This window comes from Mytilus galloprovincialis, chromosome 7, assembly GCF_965363235.1.
Source record: "Mytilus galloprovincialis chromosome 7, xbMytGall1.hap1.1, whole genome shotgun sequence".
NCBI classification, from domain to species: domain Eukaryota; kingdom Metazoa; phylum Mollusca; class Bivalvia; order Mytilida; family Mytilidae; genus Mytilus; species Mytilus galloprovincialis.
This window is the reverse complement of record NC_134844.1, coordinates 95,472,719-95,494,839: the sequence shown is the minus strand read 5'-3', so window position 1 is coordinate 95,494,839 and position 22,121 is coordinate 95,472,719. Positions and strand designations below refer to the sequence as shown.

At 35.9% G+C, this 22,121-nt stretch overlaps 1 protein-coding gene across 1 annotated transcript in view; it reads left to right on the top strand.

Moving 5' to 3' along the window:
* Window positions 1-12,470: 12,470 nt before the first annotated feature.
* The window catches only part of LOC143084333 (uncharacterized), a 118,403-nt gene continuing 108,752 nt past the window's right edge, over window positions 12,471-22,121 (top strand). The window contains exons 1-3 of the mRNA XM_076260744.1: window positions 12,471-12,584; window positions 16,814-16,889; window positions 20,385-20,534. Of these exons, the coding sequence (XP_076116859.1) occupies window positions 16,823-16,889; window positions 20,385-20,534 (217 nt within the window). The 5' untranslated portion in view covers window positions 12,471-12,584; window positions 16,814-16,822. The remainder of the gene's footprint in view (window positions 12,585-16,813; window positions 16,890-20,384; window positions 20,535-22,121) is intronic.

Here is a 22,121-nt window from a genome sequence, read left to right as displayed (position 1 = left end):
TCGGCTGTACATTTATTTGTAAATTCACTACCACGATCCGATATTAAAGTTTGGCAAACTCCATAAGTAGTAAACATCCTGTATATTGCTTCACATACGGTTATGGCATCCTTATTTCGCAACGGGTACGCAAATAATAATTTGGTGAACATATCAACCGCTGTAAACACATATGTATTTCCATTAACGGAAAGTGGATAGGGGCCACATAGGTCCATCTGCCCCACCTGAAATGGTTCAGCCGGCGTTGGGAAAGACACTATTTCCTGTTTTGTTTTCTTATTTGAAACCTTGCGAATTTGGCAAAGGTGACATGATTGCACATAGTCTGGAATAATTTTTCCCATTCTGGGAAAGAAAAAGTGTTCCTTTGCCCTGTCCAAAGTATTGTTAATCCCGCAATGTCCGCCAAGAGGTGAATCATGAACAACTTTAAGCACAGTATTAATTAACGCCTCGGGTATAACAATTTGATAATGATCCATCATTTTGTTTCTTTTAGCCTTAGCAACACGAGAATGAAATAGGACTTTGTCAATCAAGGCGTAATCAGATGATTTTAAAAGAACTCGCCTAGCCTCCTTTTGAGATTCGGGTAAAGTGTCATTTTCGAGATAGTCTATAATTTTCGTCAATGTGATATCCTGACGTTGCAGTTGTTTTATTTTTTTCGGTAGAAATTGATAAATGTTCAAAAACAGATGTTGTTAAAGTTTTGTCAACGATTTCGGTATCTGACTTGTTCATTGTTCGACGCTGTTTCGAAATTTTTCTCACCGATTTTTTTCTAACATTATTGTCACTTTCATCTGTATCGGCATCATACGGGTCATTAATCAATGTGTCTGCGTCATACGCATTGTCAGTTAAATGAACTGCTTGTACATCGGCACCTTTTGAAGCAATCAGTTCGGAAAAATTTTGACCGTTTGGTAATTTCACTTTACCGCAAACGTCTTCGACGAACGGAAAAAACGGATCATCTTCAACAGGGCTCTCTACAACTTCCGCTTTGCTATTTTCGCATCTAGATAAGGCATCGGGAACTTGCATGTCGTCTGCCTTTTTGTATACGATTTCAAACGAGAATTGCTGAAGTATTGACATCCAACGTTCGTAAATTGCCCCTTTAAATTGTTTTTGGTACAAAGGTTTCAATGCTTGGTGGTCACATTCGGCTATAAAGGAATTCCCACGCAAATAATCCGCACAATCAAGTATGCTCACGACCATTCCTAGAAGTTCTAATTTTGTTGGTCCGTAAGATTGTTGCCACGGACTCAACGATTTAGAGCCAAATCTAATAATACGTGGTTTTTGTGTCTCGTCATCTGGGTCAAGCTGATATAACATATATCCAATACCTCGTGCTGATGTATCTACACTTAAGCGAAAAGTCAGATCGAACTTCGGAAAACTAAGTATGTCGGAATTCACCAATTTATGTTTCAAATCGTTAAATGCTGTTTCCTGTTCACTCCGCCATGTGAATATCTGCTCTTTTTTCAAAAGTCGAGTTAATGGAAATACAAGTGCACTATAGTTTGGTATGAATTTTCTGAACCAGTTAAATAAACCCAACAATCGTCTTAATTCCTTGATATTCTTTGGTCGTGGGTAATCTGAAATCGCCTTTACACGGTCTGGTGGCGGGCGGATTCCGTCTTTCGAGATAAGATGTCCAAGAAAAACACAAGATGATGCTGCAAATGAACACTTTTTTGGTCCTAATTTTAATCCTGCAGCACGGAATCGTTGAAATACTTCCTTTAAATCGGATAAATGTTTTTCGAATGTGTCGGAAAAAATCAAGACGTCGTCCAAATAGCATAGACAAGATTTAAATTTCAATCCGTGCAAGACCTTATCCATAAGCATTTGAAATGTATTTGGAGCAGTTTTTAAACCCATTGGTAATCGACTGAATTTAAAAGTACCAAAACATGTGTTAAAAGCTGTATATTGGCTAGAGTCGTTTGAAAGTCCCATTTGGAAAAAACCTGAAGAAAGATCAATTGACGATATAAAATTCGGTATGACTTCGCTGAACGATTCGGTCAATTCTTGTAAGTTTGGTATTGCATATTTGAATTCCCTAGTTTGTGAATTTAAGAAACGAAAATCGCAACAAAATCGGAAGTCTTGGGCGCAAGGTTTTGCAGAATTCTTGGATCGCTTAGTGACTAGTACAATAGGACTTGTAATTAATAAATCTTCTGTTTCACTCACAGGAGCAATAATACCTTGTTGTAATAAATTGTCAAGATGTTCTCTCAAAATTTCCCTCTTAAAAGGGGGGAGGCGATATGGCTTTTGGTGTTTGCCAACGGCGTCCTGTTTTAGTAAAATCTTATGTTCCACAACACGAGTAAAGCCTAAATTTGGGTTATCTTCCGTGACGAAAAGATCTAAATTGTCATGCAACAAACACGCTAGTTTATCTGATTCAGTTTCTTGCAAATTTTCGGGTAAGGTAAACAGGGACTTCACTTTTGAATAGTCGGGTTTCGAACAAGTAAATTTTGAATGAGGTGAGTCAATAGTTTCGGAAACGTCTACATGCTGTACTTCCGGTATAGTATCTGAAAATGATGCACATTCATATTCGTTATTTAGTACACTAAATTCTGCTATTGTACGGCCTTTCGGAATAACGACATTCTCACTTGTTGGATTTAAAAGTTTAACCGGAACTTTCCTATTGTACGGTACGGTAACAACAGCTTTAGCTACAAGTAAACCTTTACTACACGAAAACTTGCTTTTGGAGCACACACCTTGTAGTCCCAATGTAATGTAATTCGGAACCCTAGCCCAAACAATAGTTTCTGTATTTGGTTCAAGGCTAAGTCGCTTTTGAGTTTGAACATTTGCGGTATTCAATTGACAAGACATTTTGCTAAAATCTAACACAACATTGTTTTTCATCAAATAATCCGTCCCTAGAATAAATGGATGTGAAGTTACTGGGAGAATATATACATCAATATCAACCTCCCCTCGTGTCTCTATGTACATTTTAATTTTGGCCGTTCCCGTTACTTTAATTGTGTCATTATTGGCTAGCCTAATTTCGGAACAATCCAACTGTTCAAATGATAATTTTTGCTTGTCGGAAACAGAATCAAATAAAGATTTTGACATGATATTTATTGAACTGCCAGAGTCAACTAATGCAGCCACTTTCAACTGATCGAAAAAAACATTTATGTACAAAAATTGATGCTTCTTTTGTGAACTGAAGTCTATGAAGGCACTTTCATAATCTATCCCGGACGACCGTGCCTGTCTCCCGGGTTATGTCGGTTTCCCGAATCAAACTGTGCGCAGAAATTCGCTGTATGCCCCTCCTGCTGGCATAACTGACATTTTGCAGTCGACGAACTTTGACCCATACCGTTCCAATAACATTCACGCTGTCGGTGACCTCTACCTTGACATTTGAAACACGGTCCGGAAAAATTATTGCGGTCATTGTTGACTTGACGGTCATTTGCTGGATAATTATAATTGCGGTAAGGTGTATTTTGTCGGTTATTTGTAGCTTGTGGTTTATTCTGCACATTCATGCTTGATAACAGAGACGTTAATGTCTGTATCTGATCCTTCATTTCGGATATTTCAGATGAAGACGCTGTAGTAGCCTCCGGAAAACTTTTGTCGGATTTCATTTCCTTTTGCGTTTTTACAAGCTCGCGTAACTCCTGAATTTGTTGTTGCAAATCGCGCACTTCAGTATTTTGACCAGCGGCGGTTCTTCTATTATCATGAAATTTGTTTTTGAACAATCCCGCGGCATTAACAGACTCGTCATGTTTCCTATAACCATAGGCTTCTGCCATTTTTGCGGAAGCGAGGGCATTTTGCATGTCTTGAGGCATCCCTGCGCGGACAAAAAATGACATTTGCTCTGGTAAGCCACTGATGAATTTTGAGAGCATTTCGTGTTCCGGCTTGGCGAGTAATTTACCCTTTTCATAAATTAAACAATAAAAATCCTCCACGCTTTGACCAGACGACAGAGACAAGTTCTGGAAAATTTCACTATGCATAAGTGCGTTAGCCCCATGCCCACAGAAATTTACATATTTCTCCTTAAAAAGAATTCGGACACTTTTCCAGTCGGATTTGCTTTCATCGCTTAATGAGTTGTACCATGTTAAAGCCGGACCTTTGAGGTGTAAATGAAAAGCAGCTAGCAAGCGCTTGTCAGTCAGGTTAAATTCAGATAAACCATGCAATGTGGAGAAAGATTCAAATTCAGTCAAAAACGTATGTCCATTATCTTGAGGATATCCGTGAAACTTAGAGCACGTAGCCAAATTTTCCATTTTATTAGTAAATGTGTGTGGAAGCGACACGCCGACGTTAGGTTCTGGTTGAAATGATATTTGTGTAGGGGGGAGTTCTTCTTGAATAGAATAAGGTTCAGAAAACGGAAGTTTAACTGTTGGTGTATCTGCTGTTGAATGAGTTATTGGCGCATGTAATGAATCATGTGGTGGAGTTTGTAAAGAAAACAGTTCAGTTAAAGCATGAGCCTTCAAAAATGAGTCGTTTAAAAAAAATTGTGACACCGATTCATTTTGTTTCGAGTCTGGTCTATTTTCAATTGATTCTTCCATAAATAAAGACGATTTGGTTGGTATTTTATATCATACTAGTAAATCGAGTTATAATATTATAATTTGGCAAGACAGTTCTCACCGAAAAAATATTTGGATGAACATGGCAAGACTGTTCTCACCAAGCATGTAAAATCTACACCCATACATTCACTTTATTTATAGATCAAGGAAAATTCTCTTTATTTACAGTTTTATAATTAACACACAGTATATATACACAAAAAAAAAATAATTATGCACAGTCGGTCACCATTCGTCGACAAATCCTCAACAGCCAAAGTCTAGCAAGAGCTGGAATAGGATGAATACCATCATTATAAAATGTTGTAAATCGGAAAGAGTATCTAGCATGATTATTCCTAGCTTTTCTCGTATTTTCAATATCAAGTGAAAATTTTGGCGATTCTTTTCTATATATGAGATTTGTTTCTCTTACAAAGGTATTAACGACTCCTATTTGCTCATTCAACTTTTTGTCATCCTCTTTATATTTAGGATCTTCACAACCTTTGTATTTGTTGTTTCAAAAATTGAATACGGGGGTAGCTCTAATAATACAAGTTCTACGGTAGGAAAACCTCTAACAAAAGCATAAATTTCTCTGAATTTTGTGATCAGCTCATTTGCAGACGAATTATCTGTTGATTTTAATTGTATTAGACCACCGTCTTTTACAGTCAAATTACATGTACCCAGCCATAAATACAGTACAATACGAGGATGACGATGCAACTCAATTTCAAGGTTCTCTTGCAAAAATCTAAATTGTTTTTCTACAGTAGCACCTCCTTCAAACCACCAGACAATATCCCTTTCAACGCCTCGGATAACCTCGTCACGGAGATATCTGGCCTTGCTGTCAGATAAAACAATAGGGGTTTTACGTAGTCTGATATTAGTGTCCAAGGCGTTTGTATTATACTCAATCTGACTCCGTAATCTGCTTAGAGTCATACCAACAGACAAATATATTGACAAGTTGTTTTTTTTTTCTTTTTTTTTTCAGTACCACGTTTCACGGAACAAAAAATGTACAGATCACAGCACTGTAATTTACACTAGTTTAAGGGACCTCCACCATTCTGTATCCTTGGGGGACTTTGTATATAAAGGACACAATCGAATACGTACAAAATAGATTAGTTGTTATATTTTACTCTCAATAATAAAATTCCGTCTGCCACCCGCAGTAACAAGAAAAAGAGAGCTAATATCAGTCCGGATACGGAATAACCCTTTCCGATTCCGGAGTGATTCAGATACCAGACTGTGAACTAGCAACCATTATTTATAACGAAATATGTATATATAACATACGGTCATCTCGATTGTGATTTACGGTCATCTTGGCGATTTTTTCAAATCGAATTTCCAGTTTCATGCACATTTCTCAGAAGTAATTAGTGATTTCCGAGTGATTCTTTTATAAATTTACATCGTTTCAATGTGTGATTTGTAAAGAAAATGATATAGAAACACTTTAACAGACAATACAGAAACTGACCTAATTTTTCATCCGACATCTTGGGATGACCGTGAATGCAGTTACGGTCATCAGCTTTACCCCAGTGATATTCGTATGCATTTATATGTAAAGTTGTATTTATTTGTCATTATCTGTATATTTCAGATCTGTCGTTGCCTTCTATATTATATTTATTAAAATATATGAACGTTCTGCATTCAATTTATCTGAGCCTTGTTCCACCTGGTCACAATCATAAAAATATTTAATTACTATCATAATGTGTTTTACAATCATCATTATCTTACCGGCATTTACAGTCCATTGTTTAATTTGATTTGATGAGGGGCGTAAAGGGGGTATCTGCACGGAAGAACGCGAAATAAAATTGCCATTTCACGACGAATGAACAATTAACCATATCTTGCATGTTGATCTTTTTGCCAATTTGCCGAATAACGATCCTTTTTCACGGATGCACGTGAAATAAAAATGGCAAAAAAAAAACGTTGCACGAAAATAACCCCTTACCACCCTCTTTGATTGTAAGTCTTGTACATGTATATCTCCCGAGCGTCCGTAAATCAACATTTCTGTCTCTGGACAATATCTTTGTAAACATAATTATGTAAGCAATATAATTACCAAACGTGTCACATGACATTGGAATGAAGATTACTTGATTGATTGGTTGGTGTTTAACGTCAAGTGGAAATATGTCATGCATGTTCAAGACGAAAATGGGGTGAAGAAGATCATTATCGATTTTAAAGCCAATAAGTAATTTGACATGCAAATGGTACTTAAACTAATAGTTGGAAAAATATTTATTCAGTAGATATATTTTATATAACCGTAGTCCTATTACATGTAAATAAACTCATCATAGATACTAGGACTAAATTTTGTGTATACGCCAGACGCGCGTTTCGTCTACAAAAGACTCATCAGTGACGCTCGAATGCAAAAAAAATTAAAAGGCCACAGGGCTCGACATTAACGCTTGTCCGATTGTCCGGGACAAGTGGACAAAGGTGTCGGGCAAGTAGATTCGCCATACTACTTGTCCGATGGGACAAGTGAAAAATCAAGGTCAGATAAAAATAGATCAAATTCAAGACTTATACATTCCCAAAAATATGAATGATTGTTTTATTGATCATACTAAACGAAATAATTATTCATTGATTGAACTAGAGACATATAAAACTTGTATAATATGTCTCTGATTTGGAGTATTTGAACATGCTGGCAGCCATTGACCAGGGGGATATAAGTAAGGGGAAATAAACCAATGTTAATGTATCTTCTTAGTATAAGCTTCCTTGAATTAGGAGCACCTCCATATGGAGTTTTACCTAAACTTTAAAATATTAAATTAAAGTATGTTTCATTTGCTTTTGCTTTTATGCATAACAATACATTAAAAAAGGTTTTATTTGATAAGATCTATGATATAAAAAGGCAGATTTTTTAGTGAAATGTGTATGCACTTCATGATCATATATCAATGTATATACAAATCAAAATAAATTGTAAAAGCTTGTTTTGACATCATCAATAAATTAAAAAGGTTTACTCATATACATGCTCAAGGTGGCCAGGTGTATATACATCCTTGGTTTAACCCATACCACTACTAAAGAATGAATAGGTCCATAGGGGAACGTAGTGGTTTGGGAAGAAATGATGATTTAATGATTGACAAATGATAGTGACATTGAGTCAGAGAACACAATCTTGCAAAATCTTTCATTCTGAATAATGAAATGTTTTTTGATGTGGTATTCATATAACATTACAAAATGCTCTTTTTATTAGGTACAATCAAAGCCCAAGTGTTATTATTGCATAAACCATCAATATGTTAGATTTTCAATTATGAATTCGGACAAGTGAGTTAAGAGTTCGGACAAGTTGATTTTCTTGCCACTTGTCCGAAGGGACAAGTTAGAAAAAATGTTAATGTAGAGGCCTGGGCCAAATTAAGTACGAAGTTGACGAGCATTGAGGACCAAAATTCCTAAAAGTTTTGCCAAATACATACATAAATAATGAAGTGTCCTATTGGACTCGGGACAATAGGTTTAAGATCAATTAATAGTATATAACTTTAACCTGAAAGAGAGCTAATACAGGGCAAAAGTAATAGTTATCAATCATAAACCTACCTGTGATTACTCATTCCTTGAAACCTTTTTGGGTAATAAACGAGTATGAACATTTTGTTTTTGTGTACGGTGTACAGCAACTTAACTATGCACCGTACAAAAGGATGTATGTGGTCAGCTAAACACCGTACACAACGCTTCTTTTCGGAATAAAATATCGAAAAAAACATATGCATGAAAGATTTCAATGCCAATTATTGATACAACTATACTTATTACAAACGCACAGTGGCCTTCTATCAGAAAACGAGTTACAATGAATATAGAATTATATCGGATGAGACGAGTGTCAACTTCTTTGACAAGTATTTGCACATGTTCTTGTTTTGGGAAAATAATGAGACATCTCCAATCATTAACATACGACCAAAACATTTCTTAAAACAACAATTATGTTTAGATTGAGGTACACATCGATATTATGTGAACAAAACAAAGATTTTCGTTACCCTGTGAGGTTAATACCTATATCCGCTGTACTGATGATACACGGCGGAGGCCATACCTTCTAGCAAACAAAAAGGTCAACTTTAGCCAACACTGAGAGCCAACATGTACCCCACGTGACGTATTCTGTTTTACTGTTTGTTTATCGTAGTCCGCTGTTAATATAGTTCTATAAACAAAAGAATTCAATTCAATTCAATTCAAAGCTTTATTTATAGTCGGCATGTTACATACGAATAAACATATTAAGCTCTCGGAGCTTTTATAACCGACAAATACATACATTTACATAATAATCATACACAATACAAATATTAAAACATAAAAGACATAGAACATACATTGCATGCACATTTAGGCTGCACTAGTTTAAATACTATACAGTGGCGGATGCAGGAATTTTCGAAAGGGGGGTGCTAGCCCAGGGCAAAGGAGGGGGGTGCAAAACATATGTCCCGATTCAAATGCATTGATCGGCCAAAATAAAGGGGGGGGGTGCGCACCCCCGGAACCCTCCCTCTGGATCCGCCACTGAATATTATACACATGCATAAGCACTAAGCTAAAAGCAACATAAAAACTAAAGCACAGCAATCACAAATTATAAAAAGCTAAGCAAACAATCACAAAAAGCAGCACTATTATGTTTCAAGTTGTAACATAAAAAAGATAAAACAAAGCAAATGTATGGAACGCCAAAACTGTCTTGTTATGACCATTTTCATTATATGATGTGCATTTACCTTTACATGATGTGCACTTGACATTATATGATGTGCAAACACCTTTATATGACCACATGCATTGCAATGGCATGAGTTGCCATTCCATGAGTTTATTCGACTCAAGAATTAGTTAAAAGATGTTTCAGGTCTAAAGTGGTTTAGCAACTCATTCCATAGTTTGGCAGCATAATATCTGAAATATTTCAAGCCATACCTTGTTGTTCTTACGTCAGGTATTTCAGCTAAATTTTGGTATCTGAAAGAATATTTTGCTGTTTTAATATTTATAAGATCATGGATGTATACTGGATTTTCATGATTGACTGTTCTAAAGACCTCTATTGCCATGGTACAATGTACTTAGGCGTCTTACTTTAAGTGATGGTATTTTTGAATTTAAAAGTAAGTCTTCATAGACTTCATATGTGCTATTGTGATCCTGATAAATGAAGCGAAGTGCTCTTTCTTGTACTTTTTTCATTTTTTTTTTGTTGGCCTCGATGCAGAAATGCCAGGACAATGAGCAGAAATTAAAGTTTGACTTAATAAAGTAAAGGAGTGATATATTGTTAGTTTTCCAAGTTTGTTTAAGTATTTGCCAAGTCTTTTTAAAAAATTTAGTTGTCTTGATGCTTTTTTGCAGATGTTTGATACATGCGTGTTGAAATTTAGTTCAAATTCAATGGTGATGCCTAATAGTTTGACCTCTTTTTCACATTTTATTTTGTTACCTGCTAGATCAAAATAATGTAATGTTTTTGACCATTGTAATTTTGCCAATTGCCAAAGCTTGAAATTTTTCAGGGTTTGCCTTCATTTGATTGAAAGAAAACCATTCTATCAGAGCCAAACTGTCTTTTTCAAGTGTGAAGATAACGGTGTCTATATCTCTATTTGCATAAGATAATGTGTTGTTATCAGCAGATCATCAGAAATTTATAAAAATTACCACATTATTGATAGTCATGTCAACACCGAAGTGTTGACTACTGGGCTGGTGATATCCTCGGGGGCGAAACGTCCACCAGCCTGGGATAAGATAATCCTAAGTTTTTCGAAAAATTAGTAACAGGGATTGGACACAAGTTATAACAACATGAGTGACGTCCTCTCCCTATGTAAATATAAACACAAAGTACATTAGATAATGACGAAAAAAAACATAGTAGGAATGCATGTAATACATACTAAAATTTGCGAAAATAAAATAAAAAATACAATACAATAAGGATTATACTGAAAAAAAAACTGGACCAGCGTGAAGAGTTGGAAAGTTGAATTTTAGAATGTTAATTGATTGTTTTAAATCTTTGTGTTTTTCTGATGCATGATTGTACAGACTCAAAAGTTTCTTTGTTTTGCTGAAAAGAAAGGTCACCGTCATCAGCCAGCTAAAGTGTGATGCTTCCTAGACTGGTTCCCGATCGCAATATTCATTATGTTACACATATACCTCGTGAGAGAGTGTGTCTATTAGCTTATACCTGGAACTTAGTACCGGGAACAAGGATAGATGCTTCCATACGCCAAAGTCCGATTGTCTGCGAAAATATAGACGTTAGAAACGCAGTCGTTTATACAAACCAAAAATGAACATGCCGGAATATAGATTAGGAATACTAGAACACACGGAAATCGAAAAACGAAATCGCGGGCATATTCAGCTTGTAAACTGTTGTAGGATGAATTTTTGTAAGAGATATTATGACTGGAGAATTTCATATAAGGTATCAAAAGCACTCTCCCTTTTTTCCAAAGTCCGTTATGTGTTTCCTTTCTGTTAAATTCAATTATTTTTCGTGTTCCTGGCCTTATACCACAATTTCTTCCCCTTTGCTACAATGCACTTTTTGGTTAAAGTCAAATTAGATTAAAATTTTGCACCGCTTTAAACATGAAATAAATGAAACTGCTTATAGACCATTATTATTCTAATAAAATGTGCTTCTAGGACAATCCATCAGTTCTTTTCAGGGCCGTAACTACCTATGAATTTTCTACACCAAAATTTTTTTTTTGAAGTAATTAAGTGCATTTATTGACAATATGTACACCAAGAACTTGAATTTATATTATAAACAACACAAGTTTACAGTTTTAACAGTGTTATCATGATACGTGATATATGCGTCATTTTCCGGATTTTTGATCGAAAGTGAACCGTTGGGCCGGCTTAGGTATAATACCAATGGGACTAATAATTTTGGGTTTTTCATCTGAAAAAATATAGTTACCGTTTTCAATTTCAATCAAAACTTGTGTATGTGCTTTGCTTTAAAGAGGGCCAGACGGACTAGCGGAGGGGTGATTTTTTTTGCTTGAATTTCAATATTAAAATATTTCAATTTTTATATATACAAATGATATATGCTATGCCTCAGCATACTAGAGATGAGATGGACCTTTATCGGGACTCCGGGATCGGATTTTTTTAATCTCGCGATTTTGGGATTGATCCTTTCGGGATCCGAGAATTCTTTCTTCGAATTTCGGGAAGTCGGGATTTAAAGTTCTTTAAATTCGGTACGTCGGGATTTCCTATCCTTATAAATAAGCCCGGAATTTCGGGATGAGGACCCCTCCGACCCCCCTCATACTAGTTTTTGCAAAAAAGACTATTCTTTTCGATGTTTTAATCTCTCAAATCTTCCCCCTTTGGTCTATCGCACTTTAACGTGAGACATTATCGTACTTTAGCGTAGATCATCGACGGTACCATTAGCGTAACCAACGCATGGCGGTGTCAGTTTGTTTTAGATTTATGAGTTTGACTGTCCCTTTGGTATCTTTCGTCTCTCTTTTAGAGTACCATATCGCACTGTATAGAGCCCTACAAGTATATATATTTTTAAAGTTCATATGAGTTGTTCCTAAACCAGAGTGAAAATTGTACACGCGAGACTCTAATATTTACAAGGGAGACAATCCAGTGTCAACAGCGACACCTACAGAACATAATCTGAGTCTTGAGCTTTTTAAAATCGATTCTAAAAAGAAGTGCTCCTTTGAAGGATGGAATTCCACTTACAGATACCGGTACATCTTTAGACGTCACAAGGTGTTTTCCCATATCTGACGTCGTAAAAAATGGGTAGCACAGTGCTTTGACGACACTGAAGAAAAATTGGGACGGTGTTTAATAAAGTCGGTAAGACATCTGTTCAAATGCACAGGCGGCTATTTTTTTTCTTCAGGCTAGCGTTTCACAAAAGTCGTATCTTAACTACAGTTATCTTGAATTCACTTTTGTACGTCACAACTAGATCCTCAAACAACGAAAGCATCCTGCTTCTGCTATGTATCTTTTTTCATTCTAATCAGGCCACCTCATTCATTTTAATCCTCCTCCCCCTTTCCTTCCATACTGTGATACAATAACACACGCATTGTATAATTTTGGCCTCATCCAAATATGACGTTTTGAAAGGCTGTTCAAGCCTGTTGTATTATGGATATGGAAAGCCAACGGGGTCAAAATTCTTACTTTGTAACTTGTAGGTGTAACTGTGTGATTTGTCAATTTGTATATTGATGTTTTGTAACTTGTCGATTCGTTAAATGTCAATTTGCATATTGTCTTTATTGTTGTTATGTAACATGTCGATTTGTAAATTGTGAATTTGTATATTGATATAAAAAAGAAGATGTGATATGATTGCCCATGAGACAACTGTCCACAAGAAACCAACATGACACAGACATTAACAACTATAGGTCACCGTACGACCATCAACAATGGGCAAAGCCCATACCGCATTGTCAGCTATAAAAGGCACCGAAGTGACAATGTAAAACAATTCAAACGAGAAATTTAATTATTTTGGCCTTAATTATATATTTTTTTTAACGAAAAAAAAAATATGTAACACATAAACAAACGACAACCACTGAATTACAAACTCCTGACTTTGTACATTCCAACAACAAAAAGACAGTAAGAACAGATCTGAGAGTACTCGCAGTTATCAGACAGCTAGTTCAAAACCACTAACAACTAATAAAAAAATCATAAATCTACGACTAAATAATCAATCCGTATACATCCAACATCCAATGGATTTAGTGTAAAAACTTCGTAAACAGTCAGAGAAAAACATGACCTTGTGCAATGCCAAGATACAGGTATCGACCTTTTATCGATCGGGGAAGTATCTCTCCTATTTCACAACAAAGATGGGAAGAACGTTTTAATATAGAAATTAGTGACGAAAAGTGGAACAATATTATTTATTCACTATCTTTTAAATGTACAATAGAAAGCAAACTACAAGCTTTCCAGTATAAAATGATACATAAGAAAGCCTCACTTAATTATCTCCTTGAAAAATATAAACTTTCCTTAACTAATGAATGTGGCAGTTGTAAAGAAATAGAAAATATAGAGCATATAACTTTTTCGAATGTACAGAAAAAAAAACAATTTCGGAGAGAAATTTCTAATTGGTGGTACAATGTATTTAGTTTTTTGAGTAAACATATTTTGGAATAAAGACAGTGTCATTTTTGGTGTATTGAATTCTGATAACTTAGTTTTAAATTATTGTAATCTACAGGCAAAGTATTACATTAATTATGTAAAGGACACACAATTTGACAGACTTAATATCTGTGCAAGCTTTTCTTAAATTTTGAAAAGACGTCTGAAGATAATAGAATATTTATATCTTTCTAGAGACAACCACGAGTCATTTGTCGACAGATTGGGGAGATTTATGGAAGTTATTTAATCACATTTATTATTGATATGATCATAAATATAAAGTAACACACGGCCAGCGAAAGCTCTTTTTTTAGAGAGCCCAGGTGGTCGTGTGGTCTAGCGATTTGGTGTCACGATATCACAGTAGCATGGGTTCGAATCCCGGCGAGGGAAGAACCAAAAATTTGCGAAAGCAAATTTACAGATCTAACATTGTTGGGTTGATGTTTAGACGAGTTGTATATACATTATGTACACAGCCATGTATCACCATCATTGATGGCGATCCGATGGATACATCTGTTGTAGAGTTGTCACTGACTCAGACGTACTTTACACGTATCATATATATACCGAGTATTCACATCATTTACTTGTAAATTTTTACTATGTCTTATTCGTAAAATATCAATAGTAAAACAATGCCATACATATCATGTCATTCGCTTAGGCTAATGTATTGTAAAAATGTATGTATGCACTGTAGTTAAACACCAATCAAAGATCAATGAAAAAATACATGTATCGACAGATTGTAGATCCATGAATGTGTATATGTACATAACATACTAGTAAATCAGTTTGACAAAATGAATATGTATACCAATAAAACAATATTCAATGATCTTATTACATTGTTGAATTGGTAACCTTTTAGAATAAGTTTATTTTAAGGAGCGATAAGTTCACACGGATCATTTCTAAATTTCCGGGCATGGTTAACAACATTTCCGTAAAAATGAGGATGTTCTATCCCGTTTGAAATAAGTTTTCTACAGGTACAACCAAACTTCAAAACCAAATCTTTATATCTATGGAAAAATTTATTAAAGGATTTAAGTAATTTTAATTATAAATGTGAAATATAAACACCGTAAGATGGTGCCAAAGGAACGTCACCATAAAAAAATGGAAAATTAACAATAAGGAACGAAAAATAGTCCCTTTTGTCGTAAATTTTAGTGTGGAGTTTCCCGTTTAAAACCGAAATATCTAAATCTTCAAACCCTGGTCACAACGAACCCACGACACATCTATGCAGCGCCACGACATGGAAATTTGTCGAATCATGGGTCATTTGCGATCATCGTACAACAGTCGCACGATATTTTGAGCATCGTGGCGCTGTTGTGTGTGGAATAATTGGAAATGCACCTTTTTCGCTGTACGATTTTTTGTCGTGTCACTGTCTGGTGACTGTCGTGATAGTGTCTTACCACAGTCGTGTGACTGTCGTGCGATAAACACATTGTCTTGGGTACCAACATAAATCATTTTGATAGAAAAAAAATCGAACTGCTGTTGCGCGACTGTCGTACGACAATCCTACGACTGTCGCAAGACACTCGTGATACAGTCGCACGATTGTCTCACGAATACCAAATTTCGTACGATGTCCGCACAATATTGATGGTCTGTCGTACGACTGTTCGTCGTGCAACATATTTTTGTTTTATTTAGAAGAATACAATTCGGAGGGAATGAATGTTTGGAAAAACATACCGTACGCCGTTTAAACAGGATAGATATTCCATCTGAACGATTACGCTTGGCCTTGCTGAATAGGCGCCTTTCCGTACTCCAACAAGAACAAAATATGGTCCTGTTAGCGTCGATTCGAGCCCGTGAATAGTATAGGAACCAGTGAAACGCCTGACTTTGGTGGGTTATGCCATGGATCGAACGGCGCCTGATGTTTGGGCAGTATAGTATACACTGATGCAAGAGTTTGAGCGGTGTCTACTGGTGATTTCGTTGGATTCATGCAGATTGAGCCTGGCATGTTTCAAAACAGTAGCACGACAGTCATACGACATTGGCACAACAGTGACACAACAGTATCACGCGCATTCCATGACACGAAAACCTGAAAAATAGCCCAAACAACTCACGATTGTCGTACGACTGTCGCACGACCGACTTACGACTTACCTACGACAGTTCACGTACAATTCTTTTTCTCTGTCGTGTACCCATCGTGGACATGTCGTAGCTGATGTGACCACAAGAAATATTTTTTTGACATTTTGCACGACAGTGCCACGACAACTGTTTTATAAATCTTCCACGCCAAAAAAAAATCGTACGATCTGCTGTGACCGGGGCTTAAGAAAGGACAGTTATTACCGTTTAAATTTGATTTATTTAAAGCAAGTTCCTTGAATATTCGAGGTCTTATATATGTATGTGCTGTACATAATTGATTTAAATTACTTTGGCATATATTCCATATGGCGGTTCTCCTACACAGTTGTCCAGTTTGATGTTTTGTAACTTGTCGATTCGTTAAAAGTCAATGTATGAAATGTCATAGTTGAATTATGCAAACGATCAATATGACGACAGATGGCGCTCGGTTTCTTCTTCGGTGTATAGGCCTCCTGTGAAAGAGCACCGCCATATGGAATAACACTACAGCAAGTCAATGCTATATAATTTCCTTTACACTATCAATATCATCTTGTAAATCTAGTTTGATACATACATATATAGCAGCTTGTTTGTGTGTACAACCAAGCGACATGTAAGTGTGTATACTCCAGCGACATATTTGTGTGTGTATATTCCAGCGACATGTTTGTGTGTATATATTCCATAAAAAGCATGCTATTTGTAGACGTAATATTGCACTAAGCTACGGGAAAGGATAAAAAGAAAATCTATTTTTTATATTTCAGGCTGCAAGAATGAGAACATTTATACATACCATTCTGCTGACCATTCTTTATTTACAAGGATCCATGGTGGTTGTTTGTAAGTTTGTAATGTTAAGTTATATCTAAAAATTAAGAGACGTGGCATGATTGCCACTGAAACAAATCTCCATCACTGAATAAATGACGAGACGTGGCATGATTGCCACTGAAAATTAAGAGACGTGGCATGATTGCCACTGAAACAAATCTCCATCACTGAATAAATGACGAGACGTGGCATGATTGCCACTGAAACAAATCTCCATCACTCAATAAATAAAGAGACGTGACATGATTGCCACTGAAACAAATCTCCATCACTGAATAAATAGATGAGACGCGGTATGATTGCCACTGAAACAAATCTCCATCACTCAATAAATAAAGAGACGTGACATGATTGCCACTGAAACAAATCTCCATCACTGAATAAATAGATGAGACGCGGTATGATTGCCACTGAAACAATCTCCATCACTGAGTAAATAAAAAGACGTGGCATGATTGCCACTGAAACAAATCTCCATCACTCAATAAATAAAGAGACGTGGCATGATTGCCAATGAAACAAATCTCCATCACTCAATAAATAAAGAGACGTGGCATGATTGCCAATGAAACAAATTTCCATCACTGAATAAATGAACAGATGTGGCATGATTGCCACTGAAACAAATCTCCATCACTGAATAAATGAACAGACGTGGCATTATTGCCACTGAAACAAATCTCCATCACTGAATAAATAGATGAGACGCGGTATGATTGCCACTGAAACAATCTCCATCACTGAATAAATGAACAGACGTGGCATGATTGCCACTGAAACAAATCTCCATCACTGAATAAATGAACAGACGTGGCATGATTGCCACTGAAACAAATCTCCATCACTGAATAAATGAACAGACGTGGCATGATTGCCACTGAAACAAATCTCCATCACTGAATGAATGAACAGACGTGGCATGATTGCCACTGAAACAAATCTCCATCACTGAATAAATGAACAGACGTGGCATGATTGCCATTGAAACAAATCTCCATCACTGAATAAATGAAGAGGATGTTAACAACTATAACTCAACGTACGGCCTTCAACAATGAGTAAAAACCATATTGTACTGTAAGGTACAAAAGGCCTCGACATGACAAAATGCGGGACAACTGAAAAGAGAAAACCAGTGTCCTGCTTTTAGTAAAACAATAAATCAGAAACATATATATATAGCAGATAGCAAACAAACAACAACCATAAACTATGAACAGTCAGAAAAATTCCTGAAGTTCACAATGTTGTGTCTGAAACTATCCTAGCAATTTCATTTAAAGTTAATTAGATTCTATTTAAATATTGTGATTCCATGTGTGGTACTGGTAGCGGCTTTTGACAGTTATGCAGTTCCGAACGATCTTTATAGATACAGATTACAAGGCACTGATGGTGTGTCTAAATGAGTACATATTATTAGGCACTGATGTCTGTGTCTAAATGAGTACAGATTATAAGGCACTGGTGTCTGTGTCTAAATGAGTACAGATTATTAGGCACTGATGTCTGTGTCTAAATGAGTACAGATTATAAGGCACTGATGTCTGTGTCTAAATGAGTACAGATTATAAGGCACTGATGTCTGTGTCTAAATGAGTACAAATTATAAGGCATTGGTGTCTGTGTCTAAATGAGTACAGATTATAAGGCACTGATGTCTGTGTCTAAATGAGTACAGATTATAAGGCACTGATGTCTGTGTCTAAATGAGTACAGATTATAAAGCACTGATGTCTTTGTCTAAATGAGTACAGATTATAAGGCACTGGTGTCTGTGTCTAAATGAGTACAGATTATAAGGACCAGATGTGTATGTCTAAATGATTACAGATTATAATGCACTGAACTAAATGTTCCTTAGTGTAACTGGTTTATAAATTGCATCCGAAGTTTTGATTCATTAACAGACGACCACCATGGCTAAACATAGAACATAGGGATTAAATATCGTTTTTGGCTTTTATCTCAAAAACTATAGCAGTTAGTGCAAACTTACATGAGTTAAAGTGATGAATAAGTCAAAATCTATCTGCTTTGAAATTTTCAGACCAATTGGACCACCCATGTAGGGTTACTGTCCGAAATGGTTCATTTTTATAAAATTTCATTGTTTTTAGTTATTATCATTACAATACATGTAGATAGAGAGAACGTGTAAATAGCAAAACTGTTCAGCTTAGTAAGATCTACAAATAAGTAAAATGATCAAAATAGTGAATTGACTCCTTAATGAGTTACTGCCCTTTAAACATACTTTTACACAATTTGTTCATCATGTTTTCTAACATTTAAAAATCTCCTCCTCTGAAACTACTGGGCCTTATACTTCCAAACTTTAACTGAATGTTGCTTGGGTTAACTAACTGGTTTATAAATTGTACTCGAAGTGTTAATGCATTAACAAACATAGCCACCATGGCAAAAATAGCAAAAATGTTCAGTTAATTAAGATCTACAAATAAGTCAAATGATCAAAATTGTCAATTGACTCCTTAAGGAGTTATTGCCCTTGACACGTTTTTAAGCCCCACCTACGATAGTAAATGGGCATTATGTTTTCTGGCAAGTCCATCTGTCCGTCTGTTCGTTCGTTCGTCTGTGCGTCCGTTCTTCCCGCTTCTGGTTAAAGTTTTTGGTCAAGGTAGTTTTTGATGAAGCTGGAGTCCAATCAACTTGACACTTAGTACATATGTTCCTTATGATATGATCTTTTTAATTTTAGAGCCAAATTAGACTTTTGGCCCCAATTTCACGGTCCACTGAACATAGAAAATGAAAATGCTAGTTTCAGGTTAAAGTTTTTGGTCGAGGTAGTTTTTAATGAAGCTGGAGTCCAATCAACTTTACACTTGGTACATATGTTCCTTATGATATGATCTTTTTAATTTTAGAGCCAAATTAGACTTTTGACCCCAATTTCACGGTCCACTGAACATAGAAAATGAAAGTGCTAGTTTCCTATGGTATGATCTTTTTAATTTAAGAAAAAAAGATTTTTTACCCAATTTTACGGTCCATTAAACATGGTAAATGATAGAAGGTGATGATTGTGCCTGTGGGGCATCCGTGTACTTAAGACTCATTCTTGTTTTTTTTTGTGTGCAAGTCTATTACTTTTTCAATCATCAAGGCCAAATACTTCCAAACTTTAACTGAATATTCCTTAGGGTATCTAATTTTTATCCGAAGTTGTGATCAATCTACAAACATGGCCGCCACGGCTAAAAATAGAACATTTGAATATCGAACCGTCTGGTTACAACCGTTTGGATATTGAATATCGAACCGTCTGCTTGCAGCCGTTTGGATATTGAATATCGAATAATGAATAACGAACCGGCCGCTTACTTCACACACACAATTTTTACCCTACGTGAAACTTCTCCTTCTCGTGCACTTTACGGCGAAAATGTCTTTTTGCAATTTCAAAAAGCTTTTATAAAATGAAAAGCCAATACATTTAAAAACTCAATGCAAATTGTATTTTTATTGTTTTTGTAGGTTTGGTGAGTTTTGGAGGGCAATGTAGAAGCGTGGAGGGCACCATATACAATTGTTCTTCTCCTTTGTTTTGTAATTATGATAATTGTATGTGTCCAGAACAGATTTCCGATTATTTTGATCAAAACGACCAAAGTTGCAAACCGAGAGGTAAGTTGATAAACCAATCCCTATTTCAGAAATACCTTAAACTTTTTTCATTCTTTCAGTTTGATGGAAATTCAGGGTTTAATTACTTTTAATGTTAAATACCTCAATTTCAAGCAGACACAGCTCTTTTGTCTTGAGTTCAAATAGTGGCAAATCAACACACCTTTAAATGCATAATAGAGAGAACAAGTTACCGGAAATTTGGATGTACCAAAACTGTAAAATATGGCTGCGTTAAGTGTTCTCAAATTTTTGAGTGAAGACTAATCAATCAGCAAAACTTTGTTGACTCCGCTTCTATTATGTTAGATGGAAGTACGGAATCATCCGAGTTGTGACGAGTGAAGACTTATGACACTATCACTATAGGTACGGAAACATCCGAGTTGTGACGAATGAAGAATTATGACATTATCACCATAGGTACGGAAACATCCGAGTTGTGACGAAGGAAGACTTATGACACTATCACTATAGGTACGGAAACATCCGAGTTGTGACGACTGAAGACTTATGACATTATCACCATAGGTACGGAAACATCCGAGTTGTGACGAAGGAAGACTTATGACACTATCACTATAGGTACGGAATCAGCCGAGTTGTGACGAAGGAAGACTTATGACACTATCACTATAGGTACGGAATCAGCCGAGTTGTGACGAATGAAGACTTTTTACACTATCACTATAGGTACAGAATCAGCCGAGTTGTGACAAATGAAGACTTATGACACTATCACTATAGGTACGGAATCAGCCGAGTTGTGACGAATGAAGACTTATGACACTATCACTATGGGTACGGAAACAGCCGAATTCTGACGAAGGAAGACTTATGACACGATCACTATAGGTACGGAATCAGCCGAGTTGTCACGAATAAAGACATTATACTATCACTATGGGTACGGAATCAGCCGAGTTGTGACAAAGGAAGACTTATGACACTATCACTATGGGTACGGAATCAGCCGAGTTGTGACGAAGGAAGACTTATGACACTATACACTATCACGTTGGGTACGGAATCAGCCGAGTTGTGACAAAGGAAGACTTATGACATTATCACTATGGGTACGGAATCAGCCGAGTTGTGACGAAGGAAGACTTATGACACTATCACTTTAGGTACAGAATCAGCGGACTTGTGAAGAATAAAGACTTATGACACTATCACTATAGGTACGGAAACAGTCGAGTTGTGACGAATGAAGACTTATGACACTATCACTATAGGTACGGTATAAGCTGAGTTGTTACGAAATAAGACTTATGACACTATCACTATATTAAAACAGAAAAAAATAGTTTAAATACATACATATATATATTTATATGAAAGGGTTTATAGAAAATAACGTCTAGCCATTGCTATATATGTAACGTCATAATTACATAAATCAGGTAGCAACGTTAACATGTATATATTCGCGCTAAATTCCCGACATTCTCGGTGCCAGCAGAAGTTAAAATACAAAATTATTAATTACTTTAAATGTCAATCGAATAGATATTACTGAAAATTAAATAATTAATTGTCTTTCCAAAACAAATACACTTATTAAATTATCACTTTTAACGAAGT